Below are 18350 nucleotides of genomic sequence, written 5' to 3'. Positions count from 1 at the left end.
ACCTTTAGGAGTATTCTAAAGCCAGGTTCACACATTGCAGTTTTGCAGTGAGATTTTCCAGTTATTTTTGTGGGGGGTTCGGGACAGTTCCGATAGTGAAAAGAAGGACCATCCGAGAATGGAGGCTGAAGACCTTTTGAGCTTTTCTAGATATAAGTATTTCCTGTATTATCTAAAAATAACTGCTTACAAAAACATTTTTCAAAAACATGGGTGTGTCCCTTTAAGAGGTCACGGCTTCTCAGATAGGCGTAGACTTTGTGGTTTTAAGTTTCATTTCTCGCTCCTGCTGCCAACAATGGCGTCCACTGATCTGAGAGAAGAGCTGAGCTGCTCCATCTGCCTGGACCTCTATACAGATCCCGTCACCCTGAGATGTGGACACAACTTCTGCCGGGACTGTATTGAAGATGTTCTGGATACTCAGGATGGAGCCGGAGTCTACACCTGCCCGGACTGCCGGGAGATACTTGTAGAACGTCCAGCATTGCGGAGGAACACCACCCTGAGTAACATCGCTCAGCACCTCATGTCTACGGAGCCAGACCAAGAAGTGGGCAGCATCTACTGTACGTATTGTGACCTGCCTGTTCCTGCCATGAAGTCATGTCTCCAGTGTGAAACCTCCATGTGTGATAATCACTTAAAGAAACATAACCGATCAGTGGAGCATTCTCTAGTAGATCCCCCCACCACCAGAAAATGTCCCATCCACAAAAAGGTCTTGGCGCACTACTGCTTTGAGGACTCTATCCCTATCTGTATCATCTGCTGCCAGGCCGGAGAACATAGAGGACATCAGTTGGAGTTGTTAGACGAAGCCGTGAAGAAAAAGAGAGATGTGTTGAGGAACATTTCTAGGAATCTTACCTTAAATAGAGAAGAATTGGAGAAAAGAGTCCGAGGTCTAAAGGAGTATCGAAAAGAAGTGGCAATGAAGACAACTGTCTTATCTCAGAAGGTCATGGCTCTGTTTACTGACCTCCGGAGACAACTGGATGACCTAGAAAACAAAGTCCTCAATGAGATGTCCAGGCTTGGAGAGAAGTGGTCCATCTCCGTCTCCGATTTTATCCAGCGGCTGGAGGTAAAAATGGATGAGTTGTATAGTAAAATGTGTCACGTTGAGGAGTTACGTAACGTGACGGATACAGCAAGAGTCCTACGAGAAGAAGAGTCCAAAAGAGGTGACTTTTGTGGTACCAAGGACAATGAGAAGGAGGAAAGTAAGATCTACAGTAAAATAGTCCATGATGCAGGTGATCTGGACGTAGGTCTGTTCTCTGAGATATTACATACAGGCTTATCTCACATACTGACCAGTGCCAACATATGGTTCTACACCCTGGAGCCCTCAGATGTAGTCCTAGATCTGAACACGGCCGGTAACAATATTTATATATCCGATGACTTCAACATTGTCTCATGCTCAAATATTATCCAGAGTCGGCCCCAAACACCCGAGAGGTTCCAGTATAACCAGGTTCTAAGCACCAGGAGCTTCTCCTCGGGTCGACACTACTGGGATGTAGAAACCAGTGACTTTGGGTGGTGGATGATAGGGATGAGTTATCCAAGCATAGAAAGAAGAGGAGATCACTCGTGGATGGGCAATAACGATAAGTCGTGGAGTTTGTGCCGGTTTTGGACATATTCCGTGTCGCATGACAGTGAAGTGATCCCGTTACCTCATGTTACGTCCTGTAATAAGATAAGGATCTACCTGGACTATGAAGCCGGGCAGTTGTCCTTTTATGAGCTAGGAGACCCCATCAGACACCTTCACACCTTCACTGCCACTTTTATTGAGTCCCTGTATGCTGCATTATGGGTAGGGTGGGATGGGTCATCAGAAGAAATCTGGCTAAAAACACTTGGAAGCCGGTGACAGTAAAAAAATTTTTACCAGCAATCCTTCTCTCCCCCAACATCTACAGATGGTTGAGGGTCGGGACATCCCCACACACATCGAGATTTGCCCAACTTTCATCGAATATGTATATTTAGTCTGAGGCTCTCAGACCTAGTGGCAAATTCACGCTCTGTATGACATCACACCCCAAAACCACACCCAATTATTTTTTAACCCGTAGTAGGGTGTATTTATACATGCTGGCTTTGTCAAACACCTCAAAACCGGCAAGTGAAAATACATAATAAACCTCGCCAGTATTTTTAGGTGGCAACCTGATCTCCACCCCATAGTCTCATTTTGAGTTAGACTCCTGGTCAGCAGCACAATGGGACAGATGACGTTTAAGGTTGTCATCTCGCCATGGCCTATGGACGAGCACTGTAAATACTCCGGTGGCCAGGTTGAAGGACTGTTGTAGATTGATGCCAGTCTTATCGGTCATTGTAAACATGTTCAGGGATGACCCATGTCTATCCATTGTCCATGACTTGCTCTGTGGTCCACATGACGCTCTCCAACACTATTTGTCTCTCAAATGAAGCCCACGTTGTAGGGATACACGATGTATCGAAACTTCCATACTGTTTCGATACTCTGCATCCCCAAATGGTTCGATATCGTTATTTCATGTATTTCGATACTTAGCTGTGCGGCCGCACAGCTCAGTATAGTGACACATGAATGTATAAGAGCGGGGCTGCGGCTGTGTAATAGTCATTGCCCCGCTCCTGAGTCCTGACATGTGCGCGCGGTCAGCATGAGGTGATGCGACCGGCGTTGTACTTATTAGCGCCGGCACTGAAGACAGAACATGGCGGACGCACTAGAAAACACCCCCCACATTCTGTCCTCCGTGCCTGAACCGCCGCTCATTAGTGCAGCGCCGGCCACATCACCTCATGCTGACCGCGCGCGCACTTCCTGTCGGGAGTGGGGCAATGGTTGTATTACACAGCCGCAGCCCCGCTCTATAACGGCGGAGATCAGGGAAATCTCATCTCCGCCGCTATTCCCCTGAATGCTGCGATCACAGCGGACTGTAGCATTCAGGGGAAAATGAGAAGGGGGGATGCCCCTGGATCGCATCACAGAAATTCCCTGTGACGCGATTGAGGGACATACCATATATGGGCAGACAGCCCAGGGTCCATTGAAGGACCCCAGGGCTGTCCTACCATATTTCCTGTTAGGGCATACTTAGGTATGTCCTAACAACTGCCTGTGTACTATCCGTATATAGATATATGCCAGTACATTAAAGTTTAAAAACATAAAGTAATGCTAAATTTTAAAAAAACACACATACACCTTTTTTACAATAAACATTAAAATAAGTCTCAATACATAAAATATACACACATTCAGTATTGGCGCGGCCGTAATAACCTGCACAACTATTTTTTTGCATCATTTATGATGTGTACACTGTAAAAAAATAAAATAAAAACTGCTTTCTATCACTCAGGCTGGAATCACACGAGCGTGTGCGTTTTGCACACGCAAAAAACGTGGCGTTTTGCGTGCGCAAAAAGCACTTAACAGCTCCGTGTGTCATCAGCGTATGATGCGCGGCTGCGTGCTTTTCGCGCAGCCGCCATCATTATGACACTCTGTTTGGATGTTTGTATACAGAAAAGCACGTGGTGCTTTTCTGTTTTCATTCATCCTTTTGACAGCTGTTGCGCGAATCACGCTGTTCGCACGGAAGTGCTTCCGTGCGACATGAGTGGTTTTCACGCACACATTGACTTGCACGGACGTATATCCCGGTCGTCTGAATAAGCCCTAATTATGAGGCACAAGGTGTGATGAATTTAACTTCCATGTGCCTCACATTAATAGTAATTAACCCCATCATGTACCGCACATATTAACCCATTATGACTGAGAAACATGATGGGGTTAATTACTATTAATGTGAGGCACATTCAAAATTCATCATCACACCTCGCGCCTCACATCAGAAAACGTAAGAACTTTTTTTTTATTATCACTGTTGGCAAAGTATCGAATTGGTATCGAAATCGCAATACTACACGAAGCATCGGTATCGAAGCCCAAAGTCTGGTATCGTGACATCCCTACCACGTTGATGAAGTCTGGAGACGCCTTCCACAATATGTTCCCAATGTTTACACTCAGAACATTAAATGTTCCTTGTCTCTAACACGTTCTCCTTGGTTCTTTGTCCCCATCTATACATTGATGTTTTCCTCATCTGAATGTATTTGTCATTGTGGTGTTAGCCGCCTGTTCACCCCAAGCTGCGCTCGGCCTTCAGGAAAAAGACCTTACAATTTAGCCTGAGCACAGTTCGGGGCAGTGTCACTGCAAAGGGAGCTGCCACTTTAAAGGCTCTAAGTCTGGCTAAAACAAGGCTATATATAAATCGTAGCTGAAAAACAAAAATTGGATCGTGGCATTAGCAGCAATCTAGAATAAGTTAGAGCAAAAAGTGGGAATTGCTTATATCTGCAGCTCTCACTTCAGTGCATGTGGAGGAGGATAGGGGGCCAGTGGGGAACGTGCAGGGACAGGAGGAGGATTTGTGATCCTCATCCTGTCCCTGTATGGCTTCAGGTGACCCCAGGGGAAGGGGTGACATGGACTTTTGTCCATGATATCACCCCCCTTTTGATCGGTGGGGGTCCCAGCACTGAGACCCACACGGAGCGCTCGGGTGAGCACTGTGCCGCTTTGTTTCTGATCAGCTATTGTCGGAAAGCCGAGCGAGTGGTGTATGGGCTCAATAGAAAGCCTGAGTCCGTACACCGCTCACTCAGCTTTCTGAGGAAAGCCAATCAAACAAAGTGGCACAGCGCTCACCAGGGTGCTTCTGCCGCTTTATTTTTTGGTGATTAGTGAGGGTCTCAGTGCTCAGACCCCCACCGATCAAAACTTATGACATGTCAAAGTTTTAAAAAAATTGAATTACTCTTTAAATCATTAAAAACGAAGGATGAAGATCTTAGTAGCGACAGAATCAGTGCTACCACCAACCAGGAGCTGCAGTACTGGTGGCTGAGGCCGGGCAGTGGTGGCACTGGTACCACCACCACCTAAGATATGGGCAAGGAGGGCGTCTGAGGCTGCAACAGGGGCATCTGTGACTGGTGCAAACTGTAATGGGGGCATCTGTTGATGGCACAGGCTATAAAGCGTGCATTTGTGGAAGGCCCAAGTGGTTGGTAGGTCACTTGGCTCCACGAAAAGTAACTTGCGTGCCAGAAACATTGTTGTGCCTCGTCACTCTGTTCTTTCTCCAAGTCTACAAATATCAGACCAGAATTACTTCATATTACAGTAAATCTGACCTGGAACTGTTGAACCTGTTCTGTACGGCATTCACATATTTTCCTCCATTTACTAGAGCATTGCCCTTTTATTACCCTGAAGAATGAAGATAAACAAGTTTCGGTTAAAAGTTCATTGAAATGAGAGAGCGAGCGTCACGTACACAGCAGTTAATGTAACACCGACTTTACTGACCCACCGTTCCCAGATACTGATACATGCGCCCAATGTTTCCCCCTTTAAGGAGGACTTGTCATCTGTCATGTCTATTTTAGTAAATACTTATATTCCCCACTAAATAACAATTCTGTAAAACTGATTTTCTTAGATCTCTATATTGTGACATTCCTCTGTTATTCCTCCTAGAAATATATAATAAATTGACAACTGGGTCCTACCATTCGCCTTATCAAAGGGGTGTGTCCCTACACAGCCTCAGGGTCAGCACTGATTGGACATTGTCAGCCTGGGTAGGGACACACCCTACAAACCCAGTTTTCAATTTATTCATACAATTCTAGGAGGAATAACTGAGGAACGGCACAACACAGAGTTCTAAGGAAAGATGTTCCGGAATTATTATATGGGGAATACAAGTATTTAGTAAATTAAACATGTCAGGAGAGGGGACAGATCCTCTTTAAACATTTATAGGATAGGCCATAAATGTCTGAGGGGTAAGGGCTTCATCTCTGTGACCTCCACCTATCAGAAAATGGGGTCTCCTGACCCCCCCCCCCCTCTCCCATTCTTCAAGGTGGGAACAAATTATGGAATTCATGTCTTCCTTACCAACTCCAGTGATTTTTTTTTAAATAAATTCAGTTTTGTGTTATCAAAGGCGATAAAAGAGTAAAAGACAAAACCTAGAGTAACAGACCGTCGTGAAGGATAATCAAAAGAACAGAGATCAAGGTGATCGCCGGTATTGAGTCATAGAAATGGTCCTATGGAAGGACAGGAAAGAAAACGAAATAAAAAAGGATGGGAAGAGAAAAAAAAAAACAATCTAGGTGCTACATTAGGATATCAAAGAGAAATATTCCGGAGAGTTCTCAAAGCTCAACCAGTAGAGCCAGGAGCGCAAGAATTTGTCATGGGTGTCCCATAAAGAGGCCGTGAGTTCCTCCATACGGTTCACTTCTTGGATCTTCTGAAACCAAAGGTGTGTTGTAGGTGGGTCAACTTGCTGCCGGGATGCACGCACGTGCTGGGTTAACCAAGTGGTGTACAACCGATTTCTTATAGGTGGAGATGGGGATGTCACACAGATGAAGCAGGAAGAGGTCAGGAGATTTGGGGAGAGCAAAATCAGTGAATTTCGAAGTGACCCGCCAGACAGTGTCCCAAAAGGCAGTCCGCTTTGGGCAGCTCCAAAAGTTATGTAAAAGGTCGCCCACTTGGGTACCACACCTCCAGCTCATGGGAGAAACTATGGAGTTTGGAGGGGACTCTGTAATTTATGTGTGATGGTATACATCCGAGTACGGTGGTCTGCAGTGAAGCTAAGATTAAAGTCTACCTCCCATTTGGACAAGTAGAAAGGGTGTGAGTCTTCTGCTGGAGAGATGTGTAGGCTGTAGGTGACGGAGAGGGCATGCCGCAAATGACCCGACATAGAGCAAAGGTTTTCGAAAGTTGTAAGGGTACGGTAGAAGGTGGCGGGAGAGGGGAGGTACAGTAAAATGTGACGGAGTTGAGACGTCTGCCAGTGAGGAAGGTGACATGGGTCTGCGGTGTCCGTAAGTTGTGATGACAATCCCCAATGTTACCGTATAGCTTGGTGGTATCTGTCGTCTTCTTTTACCCACCAGTCGAAGTTCCCTATCTTGATGTTTCCTCGTGATAGAGCAATAGGTTGCCTGCCCTTGTAGTACTAGCATTTCTTCAGATCCTTCTGTGGTTCTTTGGCCTCAGAGACTTGGCTTGGCCCTTGACTCTGGTCCCATACTTGGGTTTTCTCATGGTTGTGAGCCTATTGAACTTGATCTTATCTACCATTTGCCTCCTACACATCTTCATCTATTACCAAGTGAGAAGATGTTCTAAAAGTGGTCACCACCCAATGTCTACACAGAAAATCAAACATCTAAGGTGGCCATACTATCTAAATGCCCAGCTATCTCCCCAATAGACATGCATGGTGGGATTGGCCGAGCATAAAGGTTTGTCATAGGGAGAGTGGGATAGATGGCCAAGTATCTCATGTCTATGGCCACCATTAGGGCTGAAACCTGCTAGTCCCCTGAGCTGATGTCTTCAATGGTCCCTGGTGAAAATCAGAGGGTTGGTTATTCTCCTCAATATAAATCTCAGGTAATATTGAAGATTACACTAGATCTATCACAGGCAAAGTAAAGAATTTCAAGTAGTCTTCAGAAATCGATCAACCTCAAAATGAGTTCCCTCCACATTCTCCTCATTCCACAGATTATGGGCTAATTGATTAAAGTTCTCAGATCAGCGGGACACCATTATCTACATACATTATTGTAAGGTGCCAATACACATTAGATGAAATTTGGCCAACCCGGCTGATTTCGGCGACTCCGGGCAACTTATGTGTATGGGGGTTCCTGCCGTATTGGGCAAGTTGGAAGAGGAGCCTGGCAGTGGTTTACTCCCCTCTCCCCATTGTATATGGGGGAGATGAGAGCAATGTCAGCCAACAGCTATCTATAAAGTATATGGGCCACTTTAGATAAGTTGTTGGCCGAAAACTTCTTTGGCCGACATCTATCTCCTTCACAAACATGGACACAGGTCAGCTGAGCATGCAGGTGTAAAGCTCTACCACACTAGTACTTAGACCCTCTATAATCAGATACCCTTTCCAGAAGCTTAAAGTTTAGCCCTGAGTTCATGTTCTTCAGCCCCCCCCCCCTAATTTTGAGACCTTATTTAACCAATTGAGATGGACGAGGAGATCTCTATCTCTCTTCGTTCCTTTGAACCAGGAAAACGAGCGAAATATCAATAATAACGCTTCAGTTTCTTTGTAAAACCATTTCAGTTCTTTGACCCTTGAATTATGCAAATTCCAACAACGTCTCCTCACCAAGTACTGATCGTGTGTGGAATTTCTTCAGGTCACTTCTCACTCCAGCGATCAGAGATGGCGTCTGGTGATCTGAGGGACGAGCTGAGCTGCTCCATCTGCCTGAACATCTATACAGATCCCGTCACCCTGAGATGTGGGCACAACTTCTGCCTGGAGTGTATAACTGATGCGTTGGATACTCGGGATGAAGCCGGAGTCTACACCTGCCCTGACTGTAGAGAAGATCTGCAAGAACGTCCTGCACTAAGGAAGAACTCTAACTTGAGTAACCTAGCTGAGCGTTTCCGGCAAATAGATTGTGAGAAAGCCAACGTCTTCTGTTCCTACTGTATCCCGGTTCATGTACCTGCTGTTATTTGCTGCCAGCACTGTGAAGCCCTCCTATGTGGCAATCATCTGAGATTCCACAATAAGTCACCAAAACACGTCTTCTCTGAACCCCCAACATTCATGGGGAACAGAAAATGCTCCGTCCACAAGAAGATCCTAAAGTATTTCTGCCCTGTGGACTCTGTATGTCTGTGTGTGTCATGCAAGGAAGATTGTGAGCGCAATGGTCATCCCGTACAGTCACTGGAAGATGCGGCCAAGAGTAAAAAGGAGACCTTCAGAAACAACCTAGAAAAATTGTCTTCCAAGAGGGAAAGGGCTGAGGAAAAAATCCAAAGCCTGAGGAGGCACCACAATAAAAGTCGTGCAAAGGCGTCGGGTATTATTGAAAGACTCAACACCATGCTTATCAACATGAGGGAACAGCTGGAGGTTCTGGTCAACAGAGTCCTGAGAGAGGTCACCAGACAAGAAGAACAAGTGTCACTCTCACTCTTGGATCTGATCAAACATTTGGAAATTGAGAAGGACGAGATGTACAGTAAGATGGACCACATTGAGCAGATGTGTAACATTCATGACCCACTTACGGTCATACAGGAATCTCAAAGAAATGACTTTTGTGATATGTTGGTGGAAGATGATGAGTATGATCAAGAGCCGTATGTCATAGGCGATCTGGATGAGGATCTAAACGAGCAGATTTTACTTGTAGGTTTATCTAATATGATGAACATTGCGCAGGGAGTCTTCAACGTGCAGGAACCTACAGATTTACTGCTGGACGTAGACACAGCAGCTAATAACGTACGTCTATCGGAGGACTTGAAGACCGTCTCTTGGTCAGAAGAAAGCCAGAATCGTCAAGAAACACCTCAGAGGTTCCAGTGCTATCAAGTCTTAAGCAATGAGAGTTTTTCTTCAGGACAACATCATTGGGAAGTGGAGATTAGTAAATCGGGAGGTTGGGTGGTTGGGATTTGTTATCCCAGTATAGAGAGAAAGGGGGACCCCTCGGTCATTGGGGACAATAGTAAGTCTTGGGGTTTATGGGGGTTTAATAATAAATTCATTATGAGGCATGACAGTAAACACACCAGATTACCACAGAATATTTCCTGCCATAGATTGAGGATTTATCTGGATTATGAGGCCGGGCAGTTGTCCTTCTATGAGCTGTCCGACCCCGTCAGACACTTATACACCTTCACCACCACCTTCACCGAGCCCCTCCATGCTGCATTCTGGGTGTATGGGAGTAAAGACCAAGATTATTGTAGGGTGAGAATAATATGTTACAAAAAGTTAAAAGAACTTGAGAAACATGAGTAATGACCATATAATAACATCACATCGGGGTGTGAATGCAGTTCCCTAATGTATGCTCCAAGTGGCCCCATACAGTAGTATTACTATAAAATAATATATACATAGATAGATATCAGAGATAGATGGCGTTGCCGACGCTCTGGCCAGGTATTCCACTCCTAGAGGGAGCTCCTATGGTGCTATGTACAGGGTGGGGTGTAACTATCTACAAGGGGGCTGTGTGGCAGTATCTACAAGGAGGGAGTGTGGCAATATGTACAAGGGGGGCTGTGTGGCACTATCTACAAGGTGACTGTGTGGCACTATCTACAAGGGGGCTTTGTGGCACTATAAACAAGGGGGCTCTGTGGCACTATCTACAAGGTGACTGTGTGGCACTATCTACAAGGGGGCTCTTTGGCACTATAAACAAGGGAGCTGTGTAGCACTATCTACAAGGTAGCTGTGTGATACTATCTACAAGGGGGCTCTGTGGCACTATAAACAAGGGGGCTGTGTGGCACTATCTACAAGGTGACTGTGTGGCACTATCTACAAGGTGACTGTGTGGCACTATCTACAAGGGGGCTCTGTGGCACTATAAACAAGGGGGCTGTGTGGCACTATCTACAAGGTAGCTGTGGGGCACTATATATAGGAGGGCTGTTTGGCACTATCTGCAAGGTGGGGTATTCATTATGTCCCCATATAGTCTCATTAGCCTTATACAATCTGTTTTAGTCCGGCACTCACCTCTTAAATGTATTTTCTTTTCATTTATTGTTATGATAACTACTTTATAGAACTTTATCGCTTGTAAAATGTACAAATGGTTTTATGCTCGAGTTACAAAGAAGTTAGGCCCCATGCACATGGCTGTGCCCGTAACCACAGGTCGCGGTTACGGGCACGGTCGGCCGCTGGCCGCCGGACGCATTTCTGGCCCGTACTCCCATACAAAATGGGAGTACGATTTTTACTGCCATGTGCATGAGGCCTTAATGGGGCGGTGCCAAACTGAATCTTTGCCGGGTGCTGGAGAACCTAGCTACACCTCTGTATACATGTGTTAGGTCTGATTAAAGGTGGAGCAGAATGGAGGGTAACAAACCTGACTGCATATGTATAAAACACCCAGAACTCTTGGCAATCGGGCAGTAAGGGGGGATTTATATTATGATCCAAGATGTTATGTGTAATGAACTCCTGCATCTCCAGACTGTCAGCTCTTGTGTCCAGAATGGTTTGGTAGCACTACAGTCCTGTGTATCCTCCTCTTGTGATTTCCTTTATATAATTGTATTTTATATCAACATTTTTCAGTTTCTTGTAAAGATCAATAAATCGGACATATATTATCTCCAAAACCTGTGTCCCGAGATTATTATATGGGATTTATTATATTATGAGCAGTTTTGTATTATTTGCTCTATTTGGTGTCCTACCACAAGATCAGCACATTCATCTCCTTAAATACTCTATACTGCTGGGTCGACCATGCAACTTCCACTATGTGCTCATTCCACTATCAGTCTGTGATGTTACACAAGATCAGCACACTCCTCTCCTGAAATACTCTGTGCTTCTAGGGACCCTGCTTCTCCCACTATGTAACTATCTGTAACCTCCCAAAGATCAGCACACACTTCTCCTGAAATACTTTGTACTGCTAGAGGACCCACTCTGTGAATCCCTTCTTGTCTTCAATTCCCTCCATTCTCTCCATCTCCACCTATGGCATACCTCCCAACCTTCCCAGATTCAACAGGACAGTGCCGGATTTCGAGCAGTGTCCCACTGTCCCGGGCGGCAGGGGGTATGTCCCGGACTGCCACTGTCAACTGTATCTGCGTCCTGAGGATGCAGATATAGTTGAACTCTAGGCTGAAGCAGGGAACCGTCAGCTCCCTGCTTCAGCATTAGTTCAGAGCAGAGGGAGCTCCTCCGCTATACATATATGGACAGTGACGTCCGGGGCTCCTTCGAGAACGGAATTTCTGGCCAGAGCATCGGTAACACTCTGGCAGGGGATTCCGCTCGAGAAGTAGCCCCTGACGTCCCCGTCCATATATGGACAGTAACATAAGGGGTTCCCTCTAGGAGTGGAATCCCCTGCCTATGTTCTGGCTGGGGATTCCGCTCCTAGAGGGAGTCCCAATGGCGCTATCTACAGGAGGCTGGCCCTATATTCAACGAGGGTGGCACTATCTACATGGGCACTGTGGCACTATATAGGAGCACTATCTACAGGGGACACTGTGGGCACTATCTACATGGGCACTGTGGCACTATCTACGTGGGCACTAGGGGCAGCCAAAGGGGCATTATACTGTATGGGGCAGCTATTGAGGAATTATACTGTATGGTGGCAGCTATTTGGTATTATACTGTGTTGGGGGCACTATGGGAGCATAATACTGTGTGGGCTGAATCGAGTGTGTATAGGCGAGGATTGGGTGGTGTTAGAGGCGTGGCTTGAAATAAATGAAGGTTGTCCCTCTTTGTGATACTTGAGAGTTGGCAGGTATGCCTATGGTAAGCACTTAACAGCATGAAACACTAATTCGAATTTAAAGAGCCACATAGCCAAGCCAGGGATGCCCCCTCCCCCCCCGACCTAGTGGCCAGTAAACTGAACTGCAGCAATATAAAAGGTCGGAAGAGTCAGCAGCCCCAGAATGGGTACGAGAACAGGTAAGTAAACCCCCCTATTTCTATGGTCAATATCGGAGTGGCACCAACTCTGGGAAGCACAATTTTCATGGGCACTATGTGAGTGGTACTTTTTATAGGGGCTATTTGAGGGAATTATTTATGTGCCACTCTTTATGGTGCCTTCGTTTATGGCACTGTTTTTAGGGGCACTGTGGATGTCACAATTATTTTGGGGTAATATCTATAAGCCAATATTTTTAGGGCACTATGTGTATAGCACAACTACTGCCCCCCAAAAATAATAATGTGCTGAACAGTACCCTGAAAAATAATACTGCCATGCAGATTTGCAGGTTGTTGGAGCACTTTCCTTGTGGCACTATCTCTGGGGGCACTAGGTGTATGACACTATAATCTCTGGGGGCGCTAGGTGTATGACTATTATTTCTGGGGGCACTAGGTGTATGACACTATAATCTCTGGGGGCACTAGGTGTATGACACTAATCTCTGGGGGCACTAGGTGTATGACACTATAATCTCTGGGGGCACTAGGTGTGTGACACTATAATCTCTGGGGGCACAAGGTGTATGACACTATAATCTCTGGGGGCACTAGGTGTATGACACTATAATCTCTGGGAGCACTAGGTGTGTGACACTATAATCTCTGGGGGCACTAGGTGTGTGACACTAATCTCTGGGGGCACAAGGTGTGTGACACTATAATCTCTGGGGGCACAAGGTGTATGACACTATAATCTCTGGGGACACTAGGTGTATGACACTATAATCTCTGGGAGCACTAGGTGTGTGACACTATAATCTCTGGGGGCACTAGGTGTGTGACACTAATCTCTGTGGGCACTAGGTGTATGACACTATAATCTCTGTGGGCACTAGGTGTATGACACTATAATCTCTGGGGGCACTAGGTGTATGACACTATAATCTCTGGGGGCACTAGGTGTATGACACTATAATCTCTGGGGGCACTAGGTGTATGACACTATATTTCTGGGGGCACTTGGTAGTACTATATAAATATTGGAGCAGGAATAATTTAACACTCTGGACAGCAGTGTCAGATAGCAAATATTCTGAGAAGAAAAAACATTAGAAGATAGAAGACCACCACCTTGATTTTACCCACAAGCAACAACGTTCCTGCACCCCCTCAGCCTCTGGACCCAATCGCAGCTGTCACGGTTGTAGTTCCACCCGTGGAATCGCGATCGCTGTTCCTGGCCATTAGTCCTGGGTGTCAGCTGTAAAACACAGCTGACACCCACTGAGTACAGGGCGCGCTCAGCCCGTGAGCACGCTCCATACTTCCCTATAAGGGTATGTGCACACACACTAATTACGTCCGTAATTGACGGACGTATTTCGGCCGCAAGTCCTGGACCAAACACAGTGCAGGGAGCCGGGCTCCTAGCATCATAGTTATGTACGACGCTAGGAGTCCCTGCCTCTCTGCAGGACAACTGTCCCGTACTGAAAACATGATTACAGTACGGGACAGTTGTCCGGCAGCGAGGCAGGGACTCCTAGCATCGTACATAACTATGATGCTAGGAGCCCGGCTCCCTGCACTGTGTTCGGTCCGGGACTTGCGGCCGAAATACGTCCGTCAATTACGGACGTAATTAGTGTGTGTGCACATACCCTAACGCTTATCCCGTACGTGTACGAGGGCCGACATTACAGCTTCCCTTTGTCACCCAGCTTTCCCAACATCTTTAAAACCTTCCCATCTTTTGAGGTAAATGTCATACTCCGGACGCGGTGGGGGGGGGGGGGGGGGCATGGAGTTAGCTGTATATCAGAGCTGACACTTCGCTGTACTTTCCGGGATGGGATATAACTGGCCGTTTAACCACTTAGAAGCCGTGGTCAATAGAGACCTTGGCATTTAGGCCGTTAGACAGAGGGGGTGTCATCGAAGTTCCCCATGTCTGCCATCTTGGTCCTCCTATTAAAGGGATTTTTCCATAATCATCATTTATCACCTATCCACAGATAATAACTGTCTGATCGATGGTGGTCTGAACACTGGGACCCTCACCTATCATGACAATGGGTGTCCACCGCTCCATCAATGAAAAGTTATAAAAGTTATAGGTCTCAGATTATGGCGACACAAAGCAAATTTGTAAAAGTAGTAAAACATTATTTTTTTTTTTTAAATACCAGACAGCGAACACCGTGAACAAAAACCCCTTACACGGCTATGTGGACGGAAAAATAGAAAACCATGTGAAGGTGCAGAGGAACAAACAAAAATTAAAACTGGCGGCGGCGGGAAGGGGTTAACAGCAAAGCTGCCTAAGTATACAGAAATCTGAGAGCGGAGGAGGGGATGAGACCTCTGCTTTAAAGTGACCTTGCAGAATATATTAGGGAATTGCTCAAAGGGGTTGTCCAGCATTAGAATGAGTTTTCTTATTGTTTCAGAAGCAGCGCCCCCCTTGTCCATGGGCTGTGTCTGGTATTGCAGTTCAGCCACACTTAAAAACTGCAATACCAGACACAGCCCATGGACAAGAGTGGCGCTGTTTCTGTAATCCTGGACAACCCCTTTATTATTGTTTCTATCATGTGCAGGAACAAGCAGGTCTTAATGTACCGCCAATAGGGGGAGGGGATAACGCAATATAAAACTTTAGTCTATGGCCATCTATCACATGGACAAATGACAAATTTATAGCCGTGAAACCAACTCCTTACAAAAAGTCTGTAGACTGTGTCTGGTCTTTGAGGGGTTAAATGGTCTCCACCCGCTTCTGAAATTCTTTACCATACAGGATGCAGGTGGAGAAGTTTCAGTTTCGTTGTAGTCAAGCATGGCGTCCGCTGATCTGAGGGACGAGCTGAGCTGCTCCATCTGCCTGAGCGTTTATACCAATCCCGTCACCCTCAGTTGCGGACACAACTTCTGCCGCGGGTGTATTGATCGTGCGCTGAATTCGCAGAGGGGCTCGAGACCTTATAGATGTCCGGACTGCAGGCAGATATTCAATAATCGCCCTTCATTGTACAGAAATGTTACTCTGAAAAGTCTAGCGGAGCATTTCCGACCTGGCCCAATGCAGCAAGGAGAAGCTGGGGTCACCTGCAGCTACTGTCTGCACTGTCCGGTACCTGCGGTGAAGTCCTGTGTGATGTGTGAAGCTTCTCTATGTGGTGAACACCTGAAAGTTCACAGCAAGTCCTCAGAACATGTAATGATTGACCCCACCAATTCCCTGGAGAACCGAAAATGCTCCGTCCACAAGAAGATTCTGGAATATTACTGCTCCAAAGATGAGGTGTGTATCTGTGTTTACTGTCGGGTTGATGGAGACCACAATGGCCACCAGGTTCAGTCTTTGGAGGAGGCCACAAAGGAGAAGAAGAAGAAACTGATAAATGTTCTGGAGAAAATAACCTCTGAGAAAAAGGAGACTGAGAAAAAAATCCAGAATCAACACACGCACCTGAGAAAAGAGGAGGAAAAAGCAGCTAAAATGAAAGGTAAAGTCACCGCGCTGTTCATAGACCTCAGAAGACAACTTGAAGACCTGGAAAGAAGAATCGTGAGTGAGATATCTCGGCAGAAAGAACAGGTGTCAATCTTAATCTTGGATCTAATTCGACAGCTGGAGATAAAGAAAAAACATCTGTCCGGGAAAATGGGTCAAATCGAGCAACTTTGTAAGATGACTGATCCCATAACCGTCTTACAAGACCCAAAATTTGAGAGCATGGCCCATTGTGGTCAAGAGGATGATCAAGATCTACGTGATCTGAAGGCTGAAGATACAAGTGACCTAGATGAAGAGCTGATCAAGAAGACCATACACAAACAATTATCTGATGTGATGACCCATGTCAACGCCTGGCTGTTTTTGATGGACCCTACGGACCTCTCCTTGGATGTAAACCTGGCTGCTAATAATCTATGTATATCAGAAGACTTGAAGACCGTAACATTGACTTACCGAGACCAAAAGCGGCCTATTTCCATGGAAATATTTCCTGAAAATGGGATTTTAAGCATCCAGAGTTTTTCATCTGGGCAACATTACTGGGAGGTCGACACCAGTAAGTCGGGGAACTGGAGGTTGGGTATGAGCTATCCCTGTAGAAATGGTGTCCGTGGGACATCCTGGGCATTGTGCAGGAATTATAACCAGTGTTTAGCAGTGGACCAGTGTAACGTTGTCCACTTGTGCAGTAAATTATATTGTCAGAGGTTTGGGGTCTATCTAGATTATGAGGCCGGGCAATTGTCCTTTTATCAGCTGGGTGACCCCATCAGACACCTGCACACCTTCACTGCAACCTTTACAAGCCCTCTACATGCTTCATTCTGGTTAAATAGTAATGACTATGCAGCCTGGGTCAAAATCAAAAGCTAGAGGACCGAGCAGACTCTGGTCAGAGATTATTTCTCTAGGTGCTGGATACATTCACGACAGTGACCCCCCACCTCTAATGGCTTCCCACAACCTGAACTGTTCTCTCTCGAAAGGAAGCAATTCTAGTAATCAATATATGTCTGATCATGTGCAGTACTTCATGCTGGCGTCCCCCCTTATATTTTGTACTACTATACAGTGTACCAAACAGGGCCTAATGTTGGCCAAATAATATTTCCATACAGTTGCCTAAATAACAATGCTATACAGTACCACCACCGTACATTGCAAACATAATGTACTGTACAGTGCCTAAGTAGCAGTGCCACACAATGTAAATATCACCTGACAGTGATCAAATAATACCACCGTACACTGCTCACATAATACCAACATACAGTGCTCACATAATACCACCATACACTGCTCACATAATACCACCATACACTGCTCACATAATACCACCATACACTGCTCACATAATACCGCCATACACTGCTCACATAATACCACCACACACTACTCACATAATACCACCACACACTACTCACATAATACCGCCATACACTGCTCACATAATACCGCCATACACTGCTCACATAATACCGCCACACACTGCTCACATAATACCGCCATACACTGCTCACATAATACCGCCATACACTGCTCACATAATACCGCCATACACTGCTCACATAATACCACCACACACTGCTCACATAATACCACCATACACTGCTCACATAATACCACCATACACTGCTCACATAATACCACCACACACTGATCACATAATACCACCATACACTGCTCACATAATACCGCCATACACTGCTCACATAATACCGCCATACACTGCTCACATAATACCGCCATACACTGCTCATATAAAAACCGCAATACATTGCTCACATAATACCACCACACACTGATCACATAATACCGCCATACACTGCTCACATAATACCGCCATACACTGCTCACATAATACCGCCATACACTGCTCACATAATACCACCACACACTGCTCACATAATACCACCATACACTGCTCACATAATACCACCATACACTGCTCACATAATACCACCACACACTGATCACATAATACCACCATACACTGCTCACATAATACCGCCATACACTGCTCACATAATACCGCCATACACTGCTCACATAATACCGCCATACACTGCTCATATAAAAACCGCAATACATTGCTCACATAATACCACCACACACTGATCACATAATACCGCCATACACTGCTCACATAATACCACCATACAGTGCTCACATAATACCACCATACAGTGCTCATATAATACCTATATACAGTGCTCACATAATACCACCATACACTGCTCACATAATACCGCCATACA

General features: G+C 45.8%; 2 protein-coding genes across 2 annotated transcripts; both read left to right on the top strand.

Annotated features, from left to right (window-relative positions):
• The first annotated feature begins 223 nt into the window (after positions 1–223).
• LOC142665545 (uncharacterized) lies at positions 224–11225 on the top strand. Its single transcript, XM_075845251.1, has 3 exons — positions 224–1884; positions 7084–7241; positions 8299–11225. The coding sequence occupies exons 1-3, from the start codon at positions 299–301 to the stop codon at positions 9930–9932; spliced, it is 3378 nt and encodes a 1125-aa protein (XP_075701366.1). The 5' UTR covers positions 224–298; the 3' UTR covers positions 9933–11225.
• Positions 11226–15408: 4183 nt separating this feature from the next.
• On the top strand, positions 15409–17484 carry LOC142666816 (nuclear factor 7, brain-like). Its single transcript, XM_075847023.1, has one exon. It carries the CDS (start codon positions 15409–15411, stop codon positions 16963–16965), a length of 1557 nt encoding a protein of 518 aa, XP_075703138.1. The 3' UTR covers positions 16966–17484.
• Positions 17485–18350: the final 866 nt, after the last annotated feature.

The sequence above is a fragment of the Rhinoderma darwinii genome, chromosome 13, assembly GCF_050947455.1.
Source record: "Rhinoderma darwinii isolate aRhiDar2 chromosome 13, aRhiDar2.hap1, whole genome shotgun sequence".
Classification (NCBI taxonomy): domain Eukaryota; kingdom Metazoa; phylum Chordata; class Amphibia; order Anura; family Rhinodermatidae; genus Rhinoderma; species Rhinoderma darwinii.
The sequence above is the reverse complement of the archived record's forward strand: the minus strand, read 5'-3'. Positions and strand labels throughout refer to the sequence as shown.

Coding starts and splice junctions, on each gene's coding strand:
- LOC142666816 (XM_075847023.1), top strand. CDS start 15,409: ATGGCGTCCGCTGATCTGAGGGACGAGCTGAGCTGCTCCATCTGCCTG.
- LOC142665545 (XM_075845251.1), top strand. CDS start 299: ATGGCGTCCACTGATCTGAGAGAAGAGCTGAGCTGCTCCATCTGCCTG. Junction 1,885..7,083: donor CTAAAAACACTTGGAAGCCG/GTGACAGTAAAA, acceptor CTGCCCTTGTAG/TACTAGCATTTCTTCAGATC. Junction 7,242..8,298: donor ACATCTTCATCTATTACCAA/GTGAGAAGATGT, acceptor GAATTTCTTCAG/GTCACTTCTCACTCCAGCGA.